Source organism: Salvelinus alpinus, chromosome 4 (assembly GCF_045679555.1).
Source record: "Salvelinus alpinus chromosome 4, SLU_Salpinus.1, whole genome shotgun sequence".
NCBI classification, from domain to species: Eukaryota; Metazoa; Chordata; class Actinopteri; order Salmoniformes; family Salmonidae; genus Salvelinus; species Salvelinus alpinus.
In genome coordinates this window covers 69250614-69267643 of record NC_092089.1, presented here as the reverse complement: position 1 = coordinate 69267643, position 17030 = coordinate 69250614, and the positions used below count along the sequence as shown (strand labels likewise).

The following is a 17030-nucleotide window of genomic DNA, read 5'->3' as shown; positions in this document are numbered from 1 at the left end:
GGGTATCTCAAGCAAACCAGTTTAGTTGAACCATTCACAGTACTATTGGAATAAGTGCAATTCAGAAACATATTATACACTGAGTATACACCTTTATAATATTGAGTTGCACCCCTCCCCCTAGCCTACAGAACAGCCTCAATTCGTCAGGGCATGGACTCTACATGGTGTCAAATGTTCCACAGCAATTCTTGCCCAAGATGTTGTTTTGGGTGGTGGACCATTCTTGACTGACAGTGCTACAGTTCTTGACGCAAACCGGTGAGCCGGGCACCTACTACCATATCCCATTCAAAGGAACTTAAATATGTTCTTGCTCATTCACCCTCTGAATGGCACACATACACAGTCCATGTCTCAAGGCTTAAAAATCCTTGAACCTCTCTCCTCCCATTCATCTACACTGATTTGAAGTGGATTTAACAAGTGACGTCAATAAGGGTTCATAGCTTTAAGCTGGTCAGTCCATGTCATGGAAATAGCAGGTGTTCTTAATATTTTGTATACTCACTGTATATCATTAAAGCATATTTACAAAAATATGAAATAAAGGGGGGAGAAGGTCCTTGCAGTTAAAAGATAAAAAGATGGTTGTCTTACGTCATTGAGGCAGAGTAAGGGTGAGGCTAGCCTGGATCCATAACAGCATCTGAGACCGAAGACAGATGGCAGGGTGATTTGAGCATGTCTGCAATCAACTCATCACGGATCCCTGACCGTAGGCCAAGTTCCCTTCTTATCCCTCACCCCCGTGATCACTTTACTGAGAAATCCACATTTAACCGATCATGTTGTTGTGCAATATGAAACAAACAAGCAGTTGTGCTCATGCATATTGCTAATAGTTGGCACAGAAGTGTTAGTGAGATCGTTTAGGGTTGCTTCGATTTCATTTAAATAGTTTGTCACTAAAATAGAGCACAGTCAGTATGATTTATTTTAAGGGTCTAACTGATTCCAGCTATGATAAATGACAGCATAAAAGATGAAGGAATTGGGTTCAGCTTTTTTCTTATTCTCCATTCCAGTCCCACCAGTCCTCACTTGCTCCCATTCTTAGAAACATAGACCAACAGGTTGCAACAGAGGCCTGAATTAATTCATAAGGTAATGTCCTACATACATCTGTAATTACTTTGAAAGGCCTCCCTCCCTCGTGACATGATTAAAACATGGTAGCTGCTATTGGATAACATATGTTAATCCATTATAGTCTCACAGAAATGTTGGACTTGCGTCTGAGAATCCTTTTTCTATACACGTACCCCCTCTAGTGGCAGATATTAAGCATTTTGAATCAATGTTAAAACGTTAAAAAAAATTACATCCCAATGTTATATTCTTTGATACCATTAAGTTCATGAACAATATACATGTGAATATTAGTGACCCAATGACATTTTGAAATAAAATAATTACTTGGCTAAATGAGTTAAACAGAGTTTAAAGTTTATTTCCACTTTCCAGAACCGTGTTCAACGTTATCTCTGGCTGACTTTACAACATGTAAAGTAAGATTGGGAGAGAAATATATGGATGTCCAGAAAACAGACATATCAATAATTAAAATGTTTCCCTCGTTATGTTGAGATCACAACATATTTATCTCATGATCATGACATAACAAAGGTTGTTTTGTCGAGATCACGAGAAACTCTATAAATAGGAGTGGACGTATTAATGATTGACAGTATGGTTGAAGCGGCAGAGCCCACCGTGGATCAGCGCATATGTTTTAAAGGAAAACTACACTCAAAAATGTTTTGCTTGTCAGCAAAGAAGTTTTCAAGATGTAACTTTCAAAATACAGAAATCATCCTGTATGATGCAAAATGTAATGATTTCTCTATTTTGAAAGTTACATATCTTAAACGATTGCTGCCAAGCAAAACATTTTGGACTATGTCCACAATGGACTAATGAAACAAATACCAAAATATAGTTTTTAGGTGGACCTTTCCTTTAAGCTCTCGTAGGGCATTTAAGCCCTGAACGATGCCTGACAGGCAGCCCCGTCTCCCAGGCTGTGTGCCACCCCCAAGACCACAGCCATTCGGATGCGAGCAACAACACAGCTAACTTTGCTAGTATTGTGAGCGAGCTAGATAGCTCGTAAAAAATTTAAATAATCTATGCTGGTTCTTAGCTTGCATAACTGATGTGTATAATTGTAAAGGGACACTTCATGTTTTATGGATAATAAACATTTACAGTGGGTGAGCTACATTCCTGACAGGCTGATCAGATTAAATTTCAGCCTCAGAGCTTGATCAGATTCAATAGCAGTCTCAGAGGCTGATAAATCAGGATTCTGCCTTGTAGGCTGTTTCATAGGCAAAGCTCCATGCAGGCAGATTAGCAGTCAGTGCATTATGTATATGATCAAGAGTGGGTGCGCTCTATTCCTGGCAGGCTGATCAGATGCAATAGCAGCCTCAGAGAGTGATAAGTCAGGATGCTGCCTTGTTGGCTGTCTGCAAGGAGCCTTCCTTTGAAACAGCCTACAAGGCAACATCCTGTTTAATCAGCCTCGAAGGCTGCTATTGAATCTAATCAGCCTGCCAGGAATAGAGCTCAGCCCCTGGATCAGATATTAATTTGCCTATAAAGCACCTTGACAGCTAATCTGCCTGCAAGGTGCTTTACCTATGAAACAGCCTACAAGGCAGCATCCTGACTTATCAGCCTCTGAGGCTGAAATTGCATCTGATCAGCCTGTTAGGAATGGAGCTCACCCACAGTAAATGTGTCCCTTAAAATGATACACATCAGTTATGCATGCTAACAACCTGCATAGATAACAAGCTAGCTAGCTAATAAGACTACTTAGCTAGCTCAGAAGACTGGCCAAGTTAGCCGTGTTGTTCCTTGCATGCGATTGGCTGTGGTCTTGGGGGTGGCGCACATGTCAGACATCGTTCAGGGCTTAAATGCAGCCACAGGGCTCCTTAATGGTGGTTATCGTGCATCTGAACAAAGGAATGGATGATGTGTGGTCCTTTTGATTATCTCGTGATCTCGACAAAACAACTTTTGTTATGTAGTGATCATGAGATAAATAATTTGTGATCGACATATGGGATTTATTTTATTCAAATGTCCTCCTGTAGTAATAAGACCAAAACTAATCAAAGTAAATCAACCCATATTGGCTATGCACAACTTATCAACCCCTGACCCCCTTCCCCCCTTAAAAAAAATAAAAAATAAACTTACTCAACCCTGTCCACATACTAAAATGCTGTATTATCAAAAAGTGGGGCCATTTTTTTATTTCAAAATAAGAAAATTACTAACTGCTACTTTTATTATAAGAAAATTAGTATTAAAGAAATGTAAGAAAAATATTGAGAGGAAATATTACAGGGACTAGGGGATACAAAGTAAAAAGCCCATAAATTGTAGGTGACAGTGGCTGAACCTCCAGCAGATTACTCAAGGCATGACCGAGCAAATAAAGTCTATGAGAAGGATGTCCTCTATACCCTGTGCTTTTACAAACAGCCACCAACACACAAGTTACACCACTGTCCAACACTGACACATTCACTTTCACACAGTCCTATCAAACACTCACACCCATCCTAAGATGCATAAGCAGAAGACATGTCTTAAAGACCCGGCCGATAATGGTAACAATAGTATGACCCTGTGGAATCCATCACAGCAACCAAGTTGATTTGTTGTACATCAATGGGACCAGTAAATTAATTGCCTTTTGCTTACATTTCATACATCATTACTAAAATACCTCAAACTACACAGTATTCACTTTAATTTCAAAACTATTTTTAAGTGACAACGTTTGGGGATCACAATACAGAAAAATAAAAGGTTTGTTTCTTGAAAGATGCACTATGCAGAAATCGCTCCGCCATTTCCTGGTTGCTAAAATTCTAATAGCTTGCCTAATTTCAGTTTATGTGACAAAACAATCACGCATAGTGTAGAGAATTATTGTACCATCTAAACCACTGTGAAATATATTTTCCATAACCAAAAATTATATTTTCAGATGGTGTACAAAATTGAAAGTAAAAGACAAAAATGAAACTTAAAACGGGAAGAATAGAAATAGTGCACATAGAACAGATCTACCACTTCTTAGACTTGCTTACAATGACGTCAATTTTGTCAGGTCGCCCAAAAAGTTACATATTTCAGCTTTAACTAATCACTACCTCACTCAAAATATCCTTGTGCTGCATACAAATGATTCAAGGCCCTGAAAGAATCTAAATATGCACCCATTGCATTATGGCCCTCTTAGGGTATGTCATAAATGACAACTAGCACCGGTCAATAGAAAAATCTGTGCGAAAAAGAGTGCTTTATACAAATGAAAAGCTAAAGTATTCACATGGTTACAGTGAAATTATTAATAATGGATGTCAAACTCCATCTAGGATGCATTTCAGATGAAAAACTGGTCAACACAAAAAACATTTACAATAAATGAAACCTTTTCTTCTGTCGTGATCAAGTATTTAAATACAAACTTCCTCCTAACACAAAACTCATCTTCAAAAGGAAAAAAAAAACATGAAAAATGACATGGTGCATCTTGCTATTGAATAACATGCTATAGTGTTCAATATTGGCAGTTTAACAACCTCGAACAAGACTATTGTTATGATATACATGACTAAAGATCTCTTGTTTATTTCCATCTTAGATAGTAAAATTAGAATTTATATTTTTAAGTGTTAAATTGAAAAAGTGGTATGAATCAAAAGACCCTTGTGTCAAGGATGCCTCACGATTAAGAAAATGGCAAAACACGAGGGGCTGTTGGTTTCCAGTCTTGTATTTTAACATAGAAATTTACCTAAAATAAATGTAATTCTGATGATTATCTGATTACTCCCTTAAGGAAGATGTTTCCATTATTATTATTTTTTAAATGACCCTGAGATTTAATCGCTGCATCATTTGAGATGTGAATTCAGCATCACTGCTGTAAGCAAAATGTCCTCCACTGTGTAAATAACATGTGCAGGTTTTAACTTTGATTTAAATTTCACAATAATCAAGTCAAATTAACTAAGTGGCAAGTCAATTTGGAAAATCAAGTTATACTGGTATATCCACGCATGTACTTCGCCTCAACTCACCTGCCTTGTCATTTGTTAAAATGCAGATTTCTTTTCTTTTTTCATTCTTTGGCTCCACTTGCGAAGCTTATCTACACTAAAATATTTTTTGTCCCAAGCACCCACTATCTGCCATGTAATTCTTAGTGTTCTTTTGGTTATGTATAAAATCTACATGCATCTCATCTTTTACAAAAATAAAAGAATATATAGAAAATGACCGTTCAAAATTATCTGAAATTGTTTTTCTCCATAACGTCTGATTAGTAATAGAAATATATTCATATATGTTAATATTTCATATATAACCTCCATCTAAATTGTATATTAAACTAGTCAAATATTTTACTTCTCACATGTTGTATTAATTTCATTTTAAAAAAGATGGTTAGTAATGTATAACAAAGTTATCAGTGAGAAAATATTCCCACATGAAGCCCCAGTTTCCCTTACTTTAAGGGATAGAACATTGCAGGAAAACATTAAATGCAAAACCCTTCAAGAGATCTTAACAATTTCCTTCAAGATTTCTTTTGAATTTTCCTGATTGATCTGCATAGCATGACAACCTTGCCTCTTTTCTTTGATGAAATGATTCAACCGAACTTGGTTTAGTCTCTTATTTTGCCATTAGAGTACAGGAGCCACATGACAGGAATACTCTCAAGTGCCTTGAAACACAACCCAGTTCCGCAAAACCTTCAAACGGCCCTTAAAGCAGTGGAGGAAAACTGCTTTCAATGATATAACACTTGGTCAACCAAATAATTTGTTGGCAAATACAATTACCTTTGAATGCCCCCTGTAAAAAGCTCACAAATCACTTTTCTTCACATTGTTAGTGTAACTGCACATCAAGAAAATAAAAAACTCCACCAAAGTGTTTTCTACCCTGCTCTTTAGCACACACTGAGCAGTCATGAATGCCAAGCGGTAAATGCATATCACATACCCTGTACTGTTAAATTACTACTGACATAACTCGTAGTTACTTTGCAGCTCCGGTCTCGTCAATGAAAAAGAAACAGAAGCACATGTTTCGTACCACCAAGCGACCAAATGTTAGACTACGTCTGGTCAACATGCGGAGTCCAATGTCAAATCATACATCTTCAACTTGGTCTCATCCAATGACTTAACATCATCAGCCTTTGCTCGTGTCATCTTCTCAATATTTTAATTGAGGAAAGTCCAGAGGAGTGTGTTGGAACTTCATTCCCTCCGTAGATAAAGATGCAGCAGCTTAATTTCATGTCCAAGTTGGTGGTTGTCGGTAATAGTTCACCACCTACAATTTATATGAAAACTGGCAATTTCTTCCTGTGTGCACTGTCCATTTCACCTTCAATATCAAAGACATCAAGGAAGTGTACCATATCAATCCTAAAACTACTTTGGTATAGTAATAATATTCATTGTGATATTAACTTAGAGTTGTTAGTTGTGCTTCATCTTTTCACCCGAAATAAATTCTGTCATACTTATCTCAAACACTCAAAAAAATACGGCAAAGTCCCCAAAAGTTGCAACTGTTACTAGGGGCAGGGACATGGATGGCCTGTGACATGGATGTCTGAGGTCTGGTTTCGTCAAAAGTACAAGCACAAAAGTTTAAAAAATTGCTTCGGAATTGGATCTTCAGCCAATAGGGAGATGAGGATTAGGAATGAATGCACCAGGTGTGTTCTAGGTTGTAGGTGTCGTTGAGTTTGTGTGTGATTGGGGATCCTTACCTGCAACAACAAGTAAAAGACAAATGTTCAAATTGTAGTTCATGATGTTCTTGATTAATCTCCAGAACAAAGCAGGGGATACAGGAAGTGAGTGAGGGTGAGAGGGAAAACAAGGGTAATCATGAAGAGGATAAAGAAAGCAAAGGGTAAAGAAAAGAGTGGTTTAGTTGTACAGTGCAAAACTACTGAGAGGTTAGAACCTGAAAGTATAATTTCAGCATACCTGGCTAACACTGCAAGGTTACTGAGAAGTTAGCTGGGTACCCAGTTGTGGGCGGAGCTCTGCGTAGTTGCAGGGCCAGAGTAGCTTTGCCCACCTGGCATTATGGGGTCAAAGTTGAAATCAATGCCCTCTCCATCCATGAGGTCACTGTTGATGATATAGTCAACGTCACAGTCCAAGTTCTCTGTGAACATCTCAATGTCCAAGTCAGTGGGCAAGCGGTCTTGACATGGTAGGAAGGAGCTCGGCGTTCCGAACTGGCCCATCCCTGGCAGACCTCCTCCTATATTGGATAGGCCCCCTCCGTGGTGAGGCCCAATACCTGGCAGCTGTGCATGCTGAGCTTTGAGGGCTGAGAGCTGTGGAGAGTCTTGGGCCATGCCTGACAGGATCATGCCCAGGCCCAGCTGAGAGTGCTGCTGTTGGAGCTGGGACTGCATCCTCATGGATGCCACAGTGTTTGGCTCAAGCCCCTTCCCCAGCAACAGCTGGTTTGGTTTGGGCCGCCCTCCCACCATGGGACCCCCCATGCCCATCATCCCCACTCCACTAGGACTGGGCATAAGGGGGTCCACCTGGGTCATCATGAAATCACTGGGAGGCGGGGAGTCTGAGGTGAGCAACGCCTCCAAGCTGGAGGGAACATGGGTGCCATAGAGACCAGTCCCACGGGAGCCAGGGCTGGGCATGGGGTTAAAGAGAGAGTTACCATAGTTTAATGGTTTGGAGTTGTTATTGTTGCCACATTGTGTGCCTGAGGACTGTCCCCCAGTCTGGTTGGGGGCCTGGGAGATGTTGGATGGCTGTAGCTGACGGAAGGAGGGGAACCCGGAGCCCCGGGGAAGCAGTGTTGAGGCAGAGGGCAGAGGGGTGGGGGGAGCCGGTGGGGCTGTGCTGGGACTAGCCCCTCCCTGCTGCTCGGTCATCAGTGTCAGGCCATCGATCAGGTCCAGCTCCTCCATTAGTGTCTCAGTGAGGGTGGGGGGCAGGTTGCCCGTGGAGTAGCCCAGTAGACCTTCCTCAGGCAGGTCATCCTCATCCTCCTGGCCGGGGCCGATGGGGGACAGCCGGCCACTCAGGGTGCTGGCATTGGAGCTGGTGCGTGGACGGAAGCTGGTCCACATGTCAGGGTCGTCTAGGCTACCACGGGATGAGGGGCTGCCACTGTTTACCCCCCATTTAGGGAACTGCTGGGAGGAGTTGGGACTGTCTGCGCCCCCGTCGCCATCTCCCCCAGTGGTCCCTCCCAGGCCTGCTGCTGCCTTCTTGGTCTGCTTGGCTCGCATCCGGCTTTTCAGCAGTTTGCTGCTGTTGTCCATGGAGGCAGCACGGCGACGGGGGGCTTTCCCAGTCTTGCCCCCCTCTGGGTTGAGCATCCACCAAGAACTCTTGCCTGTGGACTCATTGTGAACTCTCAGGAACTTGTTGTGGAGTGATAAGTTGTGGCGGATTGAATTCTGAGTTAGAGGAAAGGGGGGACAAGAAAAAGGGTTTTAAGATTGGTGCCTTGTTAAATTTTCAGAAAACATTCAACTTGGTTTGACGATAGATTTCAAGCATTAATGCAGTGTAATAATGTATCATGTGTTCACAGCAAATGGGCTGTATAACATGTTTCTAACAATGTGAATAACAATAATGATGAGCATGTTTTTTTTACCTTCCACCCTGCTGAGCTGTTGCTATCTCCTTTATCTTTGAAGTAAGGCACAGTTTTCACCATCCAGTCATATATCTGTGCCAAGGTTAGACGCTTCTCTGGAGAGTTCTCAATAGCCTGACTAATCAGGTCCGCGTAAGACTGGTTCCCCCATGCATTGCGCCGGGATGATCCCTTTCTGGGTGTGGCTCCACCTACTCCGGCTACGACTCCTCCCTCTGTGACCACAACTTTCTCAGGCTCGGATATGATTTGCTGTTGCTCCTGCTTATCGTCGTCGGCGGGCGGGGTTCCCGCAGAAGATTCAGGGCCGTCCGCCACCTCCGGTTTGACAGCTGAGATGTCGGGTCTGGGGAGCGGCCATGTGCACGACCTAGGTCTGCTTTGCGGCTCAAAATCTGGGTCAATCGTGGGTACCGTTGAACCCTCCATTGTAAGGTTTTGTTTGCTACAACTATCCTAAATGTAGACAACTAAGAGATAATACTTCAAATAAATCATCAAGGTAAATAATAGTGAGACTGAAATATTGAAACAATGTTTTTTTTAAATCAAAATAACAATATTGTACTTTTGTAGGGTCACAGGTGAAGAGTGGTGAAGAGCGTTGGGCAAGTAACTGAAGGCTTGAATCCCTGAGACAACTATGTGAACAATCTGTTGATGTGCCCTTGAGCAAGGCACTTAACCCTAGTTGCTCCTCTAAACCGCTCTGGATAAGTGCATCTGCTAAATGACTAATGTAAAATGTAATCTGGGGACATGTATTTGTAATAGGCACACCAAAATGTAGGCCTATTCTTATCTAAGAAGGGGTCTATGTTCAAAGTTAGACTATATTTTCTAATGTAATTATTGTATAACCAAAAGTTATCTATAAACTTCAACTATCTACACCAAAACGCTATGTTCCATTCTCTATTAAGGGGACTAGTAGAAGAGAGAAACAATAATCTGGATACACCAGTATAGTGGTGTTAATCCTGAGATTGGAGATTAGGGGACCCAAATAATCCCTTTAATAGTAACTATCATAAACCTTCCGATTTACATAGAGCAGAGGAGGGCTGGGATGACGGTTCCTTTGTTTGTATAAAAGAACAAAGAGAACTCAGGGAGGAATGCACACCAAAACATCTGGATTGCAATCAGAGACCAATGCAATTTATGGCCCACATAACGTGTTACTGTGGGGTATATACTTAAAATATATATATATATAAACGTTTGTCTCGGTTTAGTTTTGGTAGTTTGTTGTGGAAAATGTAAATATATTCTATGTTTATGAAGGTAAAAGTAACGTTAGCTATAAAATTATTGCTCTCACAACACTATAAATTGAACTGACTTGTTTTGCTTTTAACTTTAACATTATAACATAAAAGTCGCCCTCAAACACATATACTTTGCAAATAACCCACAAATGAGGATTACCACAGTGGGTCACTGATACAAAAGAGCCGACTAGGTTTACTGTGCCTTCGTCTGCACTTGTAAACAACGTGCTGTCTCGCTCCTTCGCATGTAGAAATAACCTCCAGCTTCAATAGAACACTGGAGTTGATATAATATTACTTTGAACATTGATATCCAAATTCAAAGCAATTTAGTAAACAACAACTTTTTCATTTCAACATACATCTGTCACTGCTCCCCGTGAAACAATATTACTTAGAGTGAATACAAAATCTGGATTCATGGAGTTTGCAATAAAATAGTCAATGTTTCAAGTAAAAAAAATCTGCAATATTTGATTATCTAACCAATGACACGTTTACTTCTGATGTCAAAACAGTAATGTTATGCTGGCTGTCGCTTCTTTGGCTACAGTATTATCTAAGTAATTTTAGTCGACTGACAAAAATAAAATGTTGAGCGCAAAACCTTACTGAACAGTTTGATCATGGTGGTCTGTAAAACAAAATTAGAAGAAACAAATGAATCAGAAAGTCCGTGGTTTTCTGATTCAAGTTTTCACGCTCCTCCACATTGCGGGCAAGCGCGTGTCACCATCTGCCATGTTTCTTGACACGCAGCAGCACACGATGCTCGCGCGAGCACAAACCTTAAGAGTGTGCCTAAAATTGGATCAGTCGGCGTCTTGTGACCAATTTAAAGCACGGTTCGTAATCCACGGTTTCTTGGAGTTTAGGCTCTCCCACCTCGGCTCGACTCCACACACCAAACGTAGTTTTTAAAATAGCGTGATAGCCACTTAACGTTAGCTGCTGGCTAACTCCAGTTATTTTGGAGTTCAAAATCCTCTCAAAAGTCGAAAAAAAGGCTTCAGTACCTTCCTTTGGAATTCTCCCCCTTTCAATCGTTAGTTTTGCTTGACTTGTGGCTATTCTGGATGTCCAAATATTCATTCATCGTATATCTTTTTTTGTTTAGTTTTGACTCGAGGCGAAGACTCCCTTCTGACGTCTGTTTACCACTGCCAGAAAACGTGTACTGCGCTTGCGTGGTGAGGACTGCTGGGAAATGCAGTCAGTCATGTGACTTCTTAAAGCACGAATGTAAACAACGAACGTCTGTCGAGCTAAAATAGCTAAATCAGGATTGTGTAACATTTCCTAAAGTGTACACACACCACCTACACACCTAAACCAAAGCTGGAAAGTTACCCAACAATGGTCAATCAGATTTCAATTGCCCAAGTAGCCCAGACTTCTAGGCTACAGATCTTTCCAGCTCCAATCTAGTCTTGAAGCACATGCATCCCTCTTTCATTTGACACTCAAACTTTCACCAATAGTCCCAGTCTGTCGGTATACTGCCATAAAAAAGTTGGTCGTAGTCAGGTTACTTTAAAATTGCCATTGTTGTACAGTGACATTCAAAAATAATGATTTGTGTCCAGAAAGATCTGTGAAGAAGATTCATTTCAGTATGATATTTTTTTCTCAAGAATATCGGTACCAACCTAGAAAAGCATAGGAATGTTCGATGTGTTCTATGCAACACGTTTCATTTGAATTTTTAAGATCAGCCTAAATCAGCATGTTACGGTGTGTTTATTTAAACAATAATCTGACAGTGTGCACAAGAACTACAATTCCCAGTGTATTTTAGAGTATAACTTTGTTTGGGGAGTGTTTATCGAATGCAGCGCGTGATGTAAGCAGAATAATAATATACTGTGATGAAACAGCAGGGAGCATGTCTCGAACCCTCGACCTTCTAGCCCGAAGTCCGGCGCGCTATCCACTGTGCCGCAAAGCATGCTCGTCCGGCAGAGTCGATTTCCGCGCTTATAAACCCAGGGTCGTTACACTACAGTAGAGCTAGACCTATGTACGGTAAAAATATACATCTGGTCTGATTTAGACTCCTAAAAGTCTTTATTTTGGAAACAATTATTTATTTATTTTACAACAGAATAGGCCGTCCTGTAAATGTGTAAGACTTCAAAATGATAAACAGTCGTTCTCTTCATTGATAATATTTTAATCACATTTTGTCAGTATGATTACTGTTTTACACTCGTTTAATTTTGGCACAATTGTTTCATTCTCTTCTACAATTGGTCAAAGTTAACGCCGGTAAATACTTGGGAAAAGAGGAATGCGTTTCCTCTGTTTCGATTGGCTGCGGAACAAGAACCTTCGCAATTGTGTCGTCTCGAGATCAGCCGCAGCTGAAGCCGAACATGTCGGATCCCACTGTTGCAGATACTCGCCGATTAAACTCTAAACCACAGGATCTCACAGATGCGTATGGCCCCCCAAGCAATTTTCTTGAAATCGACGTTTATGACCCACAAACAATTGGAGTTGGCCGGAACAGATTCACCACCTATGAAGTGCGAATGCGGGTGAGTGTTCTAGGTTTGTACTATCTTGCAGTATTGAAATCGGGGCCGGTGATTTTGGCAGGCCCTAGTTTAGGTGACGCTAGTATGATGAGGGAACATGGGTGGGACGGTTTTTCGAGAGACTGGACTTTTTGCTGTTCAAATGCTTAGCCTTTCACTTCTTTGTCATTTGAAATAATCGTTATATACAAATTCCTGATGCAGTCGTTGCTAAGATCCATCAACATCAAATAGCCAGTATGTGAAAGAACTGTGTTAGTTTGGTAGCAGTGTTTCTGCCAGATAACATAGTGACTAGCATGGGCTATAGCTCTTTTATTAAACTCTGTTAATTTCTGTAGGATGTATAGGCTTTTTCTCCAACCCAGAATAAAAGCCTGCACACCCTTGGAATCCCCAGGACCAAGATTGGAGAGTACTGGGCCAGCTAACACTGTAGTTATGAGATAGGCCAACCAGCCACTAGGGTGTTAAACCTTCATGGTATTAGAAAGATCTGTTTGTACATGGGCTAGTTTCTTGAATCCCAGATCTAGGGCATGCTGAACAGAGACTACATGTGTACTGGGCTCCCGAGTGGCACAGTGGTCTAAGGCACTGCATCTCAGTGCTTGAGGCGTCACTACAGACACCCTGGTTTGAATCCAGGCTGTATCACAGCCGGCCGTGATTGGGAGTCCCATAGGGCGGCGCACAATTGGCCCAGTGTCGTCCGGGTTTGGCCGGTGTAGGCCGTCATTGTAAATAACAATTTGTTCCTAACTGACTTGCTTAGTAAAATGTAAAAAATATCTACTGTATACCCTTACTACTACAAATCTCAACATTAATGCAACAATCTCTCTGTGTTTCCATACTCGAAAGATGTGGTTGCATTATAAACCATCCATTATCACTAGACACAGCACCACACACCAGTGTCACAAAACTGAACAGTGTTTTTCACAGATTCAGAGACAAGATGCTGATCAAATTATTCATCGGTGAAGGGTTCTGGTGTAAGCACTGATGTCTGACCATGTCACTGAATGCTGTACTGGAAATGCCACTCCTGGATTTCTGTCATTTAATGTGATTTAATATACATTTTTTTCACATGCAGACAAATCTTCCCATCTTCAAACTTAAGGACTCTGTTGTGCGGAGAAGGTACAGTGATTTTGAGTGGCTGAAGAATGAGCTGGAGAGAGACAGTAAGGTAGTTACACACTGCATAACTAATTGCTTGTATGTTGGACCAGTATAATACTAATCTTAAACAGAAATGTTTAATACATTAAAGTTTGTATGTGACTAAGTTACTGATAAGTTGTGTGCTTTCTAAAGATTGTGGTGCCCCCTCTCCCTGGGAAAGCTTTAAAAAGACAGCTGCCCTTCCGAGGAGATGAGGGTATCTTTGAGGAGTCCTTCATTGAGGAGCGGAGGGTAGGCTTGGAGCAGTTCATCAACAGGTGTGTATCGTTTCTGTCTATAGTATTTCTCTCTGTATGGCTGTGTCTCCATTTCAGTTCATTATCAAATGAACTCCCAGCCATCTGCCTTTGACTCCACTAATAATCAATTATGATTGCTATTTAACTGAAACCTGCTACTCTCTCCTCTATCACCAGACTTGCAGGTCATCCCCTGGCCCAGAATGAGCGCTGTCTGCACATGTTCCTTCAGGATGAGTCCATTGACCGGAACTATGTTCCTGGAAAAGTACGCAAGTAGGATGGGCATGGTTGGGGTTCCGACTGGGTGGGTGTGGTGAAGAGGCTGGTGGCAGTAGGTGGGATGGACTGGCTGATCCTTAACGGTTTCTATCCATCTCTCCCGGCAAGGGAATAGCATTTTATTTTTACATTAAAGAATATAAATACTGTGTGTATATGTATGTACAGTGCATTCTGAAAGTATTCAGACCCCTTTTTCCAAATTTTGTTACGTTACAGCCTTATTCTAAAATTGATTTTTTTTTAAATTAAACCATTGATCTACACACAATAGCCCATAATGCAAATGTATTTTTTTTTTTTTTACGTATACCTTATTTACATAGGTATTCAGACTCTTTGCTTTGAGACTCGAAATTGAGCTCCGGCGCATTCTCTTTCCATTGATCATCCTTAAGATGTTTCTACAACTTTATTGGAGTCCACCTGTGTAAAATTCAATTGATTGGACATGATTATGAAAGGCACACACCTGTCTATATAAGGTCCGCACAGTTAGCAGTGCATGTCAGAGCAAAAAACAAGCCATGAGGTCAAAGGAATTGTCCGTAGAGCTCCGAGACAGGATTGTGTCAAGGCACAGATCTGGGGAAGGGTACTAAAAAATGTCTGCATCATTAAAGGTCCCCAAGAACAGTGGCATCATTCTTAAATGGAAGAAGTTTGGAACCACTAAGACTCTTTGTAGAGCTGGCCGCCCAGCCAAACTGAGCAATCGGGGGAGAAGGGCCATGGTCAGGGAGGTTACCAAGAACCCGATGGTCACTGACAGAGCTCCAGATTTCCTCTGGAGAAGAACCTTCCAGAAGGACAACCATCTCTGCAGCACTCCACCAATCAGGCCTTTATGGTAGAGTGGCCAGATGGAAGCCACTCTTCAGTAAAAGGCACATGACAGCCCGCTTGGAGTTTGCCAAAAGGCACCTAAAGGACTCCGACCATGAGAAACAAGATTCTCTGGTGTGATGAAACCAAGATTGAACTATTTGGCCAGAATGCCAAGCGTCATGTCTGGAGAAAACCTGGCACCATTCCTATGGTGAAGTATGGTGGTGGCAACATCATGCTGTGGGCATGCTTTTCAGTGGCGGGGACTAGGAGACTAGTTGTGATCGAGGGAAAGATGAATGGACAAAAGTACAGAGAGATCCTTGATGAACCTGCTCAGGAACGTTCACCTTCCAATAGGACAACGACCCTAAGCACACAGCCAAGACAACGCAGAAGTGGCTTTGGGACAAGTCTCAATGTCCTTGAGTGGCCCTACCAGAGCCTGGACTTGAACCCGATCAAACCTCTGGAGAGGCCTAAAAATAGCTGTGCAGCAACGCTCCCCATCCAACCTGACAGATCTTGAGGATCTGCAGAGAAGAATGGAAGAAACTCCCCAAATACAGGTGTGTCAAGCTTGTAGCGTCATACCCAAGAAGACTCGAGGCTGCCAAAGGTGCGTCAAAGTACTGAGTAAAAAGTCTGAATACTTATGTAAATATGATTTCAGTTTATTTATAATAAATTAGCCAACAAATATTCAAAAACCTCTTTTTGCTTTGTCATTATGGGGTATTGTGTGTAGATTGAGGGGGGAGGGAAAAACTATTTAATCAATTATGGAATAAGGCTATAACGTAACAAAATGGGGAAAAAGTCAAGGGGTCTGAATACTTTCCAAATGCAAAGTATATGTATTTACACTACAGTTCATAAGTTTGGGGTCACTTAGAAATGTCCTTGTTTTTGAAAGAAAAGCAAAAAAAAATGTCCATTGAAATAACATCAAATTGGTCAGAAATATTGTGTAGACATTGTTAATGTTGTAAATGACTATTGTAGCTGGAAACGGCAGATTTTTAATGGAACATCTACATAGACGTACAGAGGCCCATTTATCAGCAACCATCACTCCTGTGTTCCAATTGCATGTTGTTAGCTAATCCAAGTTTATAATTTTAAAAGGCTAATTGATCATTATAAAACCCTTTTGCAATTTTCTTAGGTCAGTTGAAAACTGTTCTGATTAAAGAAGAAATAAAACTGTCCTTCTTTAGACTAGTTGAGTATCTGGAGCATCAGCATTTGGTTCGATTACAGACTCAAAATGGCCAGAAACAAGACCTCTCTTCTGAAACTCGTTAGTCTAATCTTGTTCTGAGAAATGAAGGCTGTTCCATGTGAGAAATAGCCAAGAAACTGAAGATCTCGTACAACGGCGTGTACTACTCCCTTCACAGAATAGCGCAAACTGGCTCTAACCAGAATAGAAAGGAGTGGGGGGCCCCGGTGCACAACTGAGCAAGAGGACAAGTACATTAGAGTGTCTAGTTTGAGAAACAGACACCTCACAAGTCCTGAACTGGCAGCTTCATTAAATAGTACCCGCAAAACAGCAGTCACAACGTCAACCGTGAACTGCGTTGTTGGTTAGGGGCTCGTAAGTAAGCATTTCATTGTAAGTGTTCGGCACATGTGACTTATAAAATTTGATTTAAAAAGGCGACTCCTGGATGCTGGCCTTCTAGGCGGAGTTGCAAAGAAAAAGCCATATCTCAGACTGGCCAAGAAAAAGAAAATATTAAGATGGGCAAAAGAACAGACACTGGACAGAGGAAGATTGGGAAAAAAGTGTTATGGACAGACAAATCTAAGTTTGAGGTGTTCGGATCACAAATCAGAACATTTGTGAGACACTGAAAAGATGCTGGAGGATTGCTGAACGCCATCTGTCAGGCATGGTGGAGGCAATGTGATGGTCTTTGGGTGCTTTGGTGGTGGTGAAGTGGGAGATTTGT

General features: G+C 41.3%; 2 protein-coding genes across 3 annotated transcripts; one reads left to right on the top strand and one right to left on the bottom strand.

Annotated features, from left to right (window-relative positions):
• Positions 1-5141: 5141 nt before the first annotated feature.
• On the bottom strand, positions 5142-11127 carry LOC139574282 (forkhead box protein O4-like). 2 transcript variants are annotated; one of them, XM_071398703.1, is made up of 4 exons: positions 11003-11127; positions 8710-9182; positions 7050-8506; positions 5142-6826 (listed from the first exon to the last, which is right to left on the bottom strand). In XM_071398703.1, exons 2-3 carry the CDS (start codon positions 9139-9141, stop codon positions 7079-7081), a joined length of 1860 nt encoding a protein of 619 aa, XP_071254804.1. In that variant the 5' UTR covers positions 9142-9182; positions 11003-11127; the 3' UTR covers positions 5142-6826; positions 7050-7078. The 2 variants fall into 2 exon arrangements, with proteins under 2 accessions (XP_071254804.1, XP_071254803.1); XM_071398702.1 differs by lacking the exon at positions 11003-11127 and having other exon boundaries at positions 8710-9281.
• Positions 11128-12243: 1116 nt separating this feature from the next.
• Positions 12244-14282, top strand: LOC139574281 (sorting nexin-12). The gene is made up of 4 exons (XM_071398701.1): positions 12244-12526; positions 13629-13724; positions 13853-13977; positions 14137-14282. The coding sequence occupies exons 1-4, from the start codon at positions 12362-12364 to the stop codon at positions 14237-14239; spliced, it is 489 nt and encodes a 162-aa protein (XP_071254802.1). The 5' UTR covers positions 12244-12361; the 3' UTR covers positions 14240-14282.
• The last annotated feature ends 2748 nt before the right edge of the window (positions 14283-17030 follow it).

Bases quoted from the DNA above. Each gene is read 5' to 3' on its own strand.
- LOC139574282 (XM_071398703.1), bottom strand. From the start codon at position 9,141: ATGGAGGGTTCAACGGTACCCACGATTGACCCAGATTTTGAGCCGCAA. The intron at 8,507-8,709 runs GTAAAAAAAACA...CCTCTAACTCAG, and splicing joins ACAGCTCAGCAGGGTGGAAG to AATTCAATCCGCCACAACTT.
- LOC139574281 (XM_071398701.1), top strand. From the start codon at position 12,362: ATGTCGGATCCCACTGTTGCAGATACTCGCCGATTAAACTCTAAACCA. The intron at 12,527-13,628 runs GTGAGTGTTCTA...TTTCACATGCAG, and splicing joins CCTATGAAGTGCGAATGCGG to ACAAATCTTCCCATCTTCAA. The intron at 13,725-13,852 runs GTAGTTACACAC...TGCTTTCTAAAG, and splicing joins AGCTGGAGAGAGACAGTAAG to ATTGTGGTGCCCCCTCTCCC.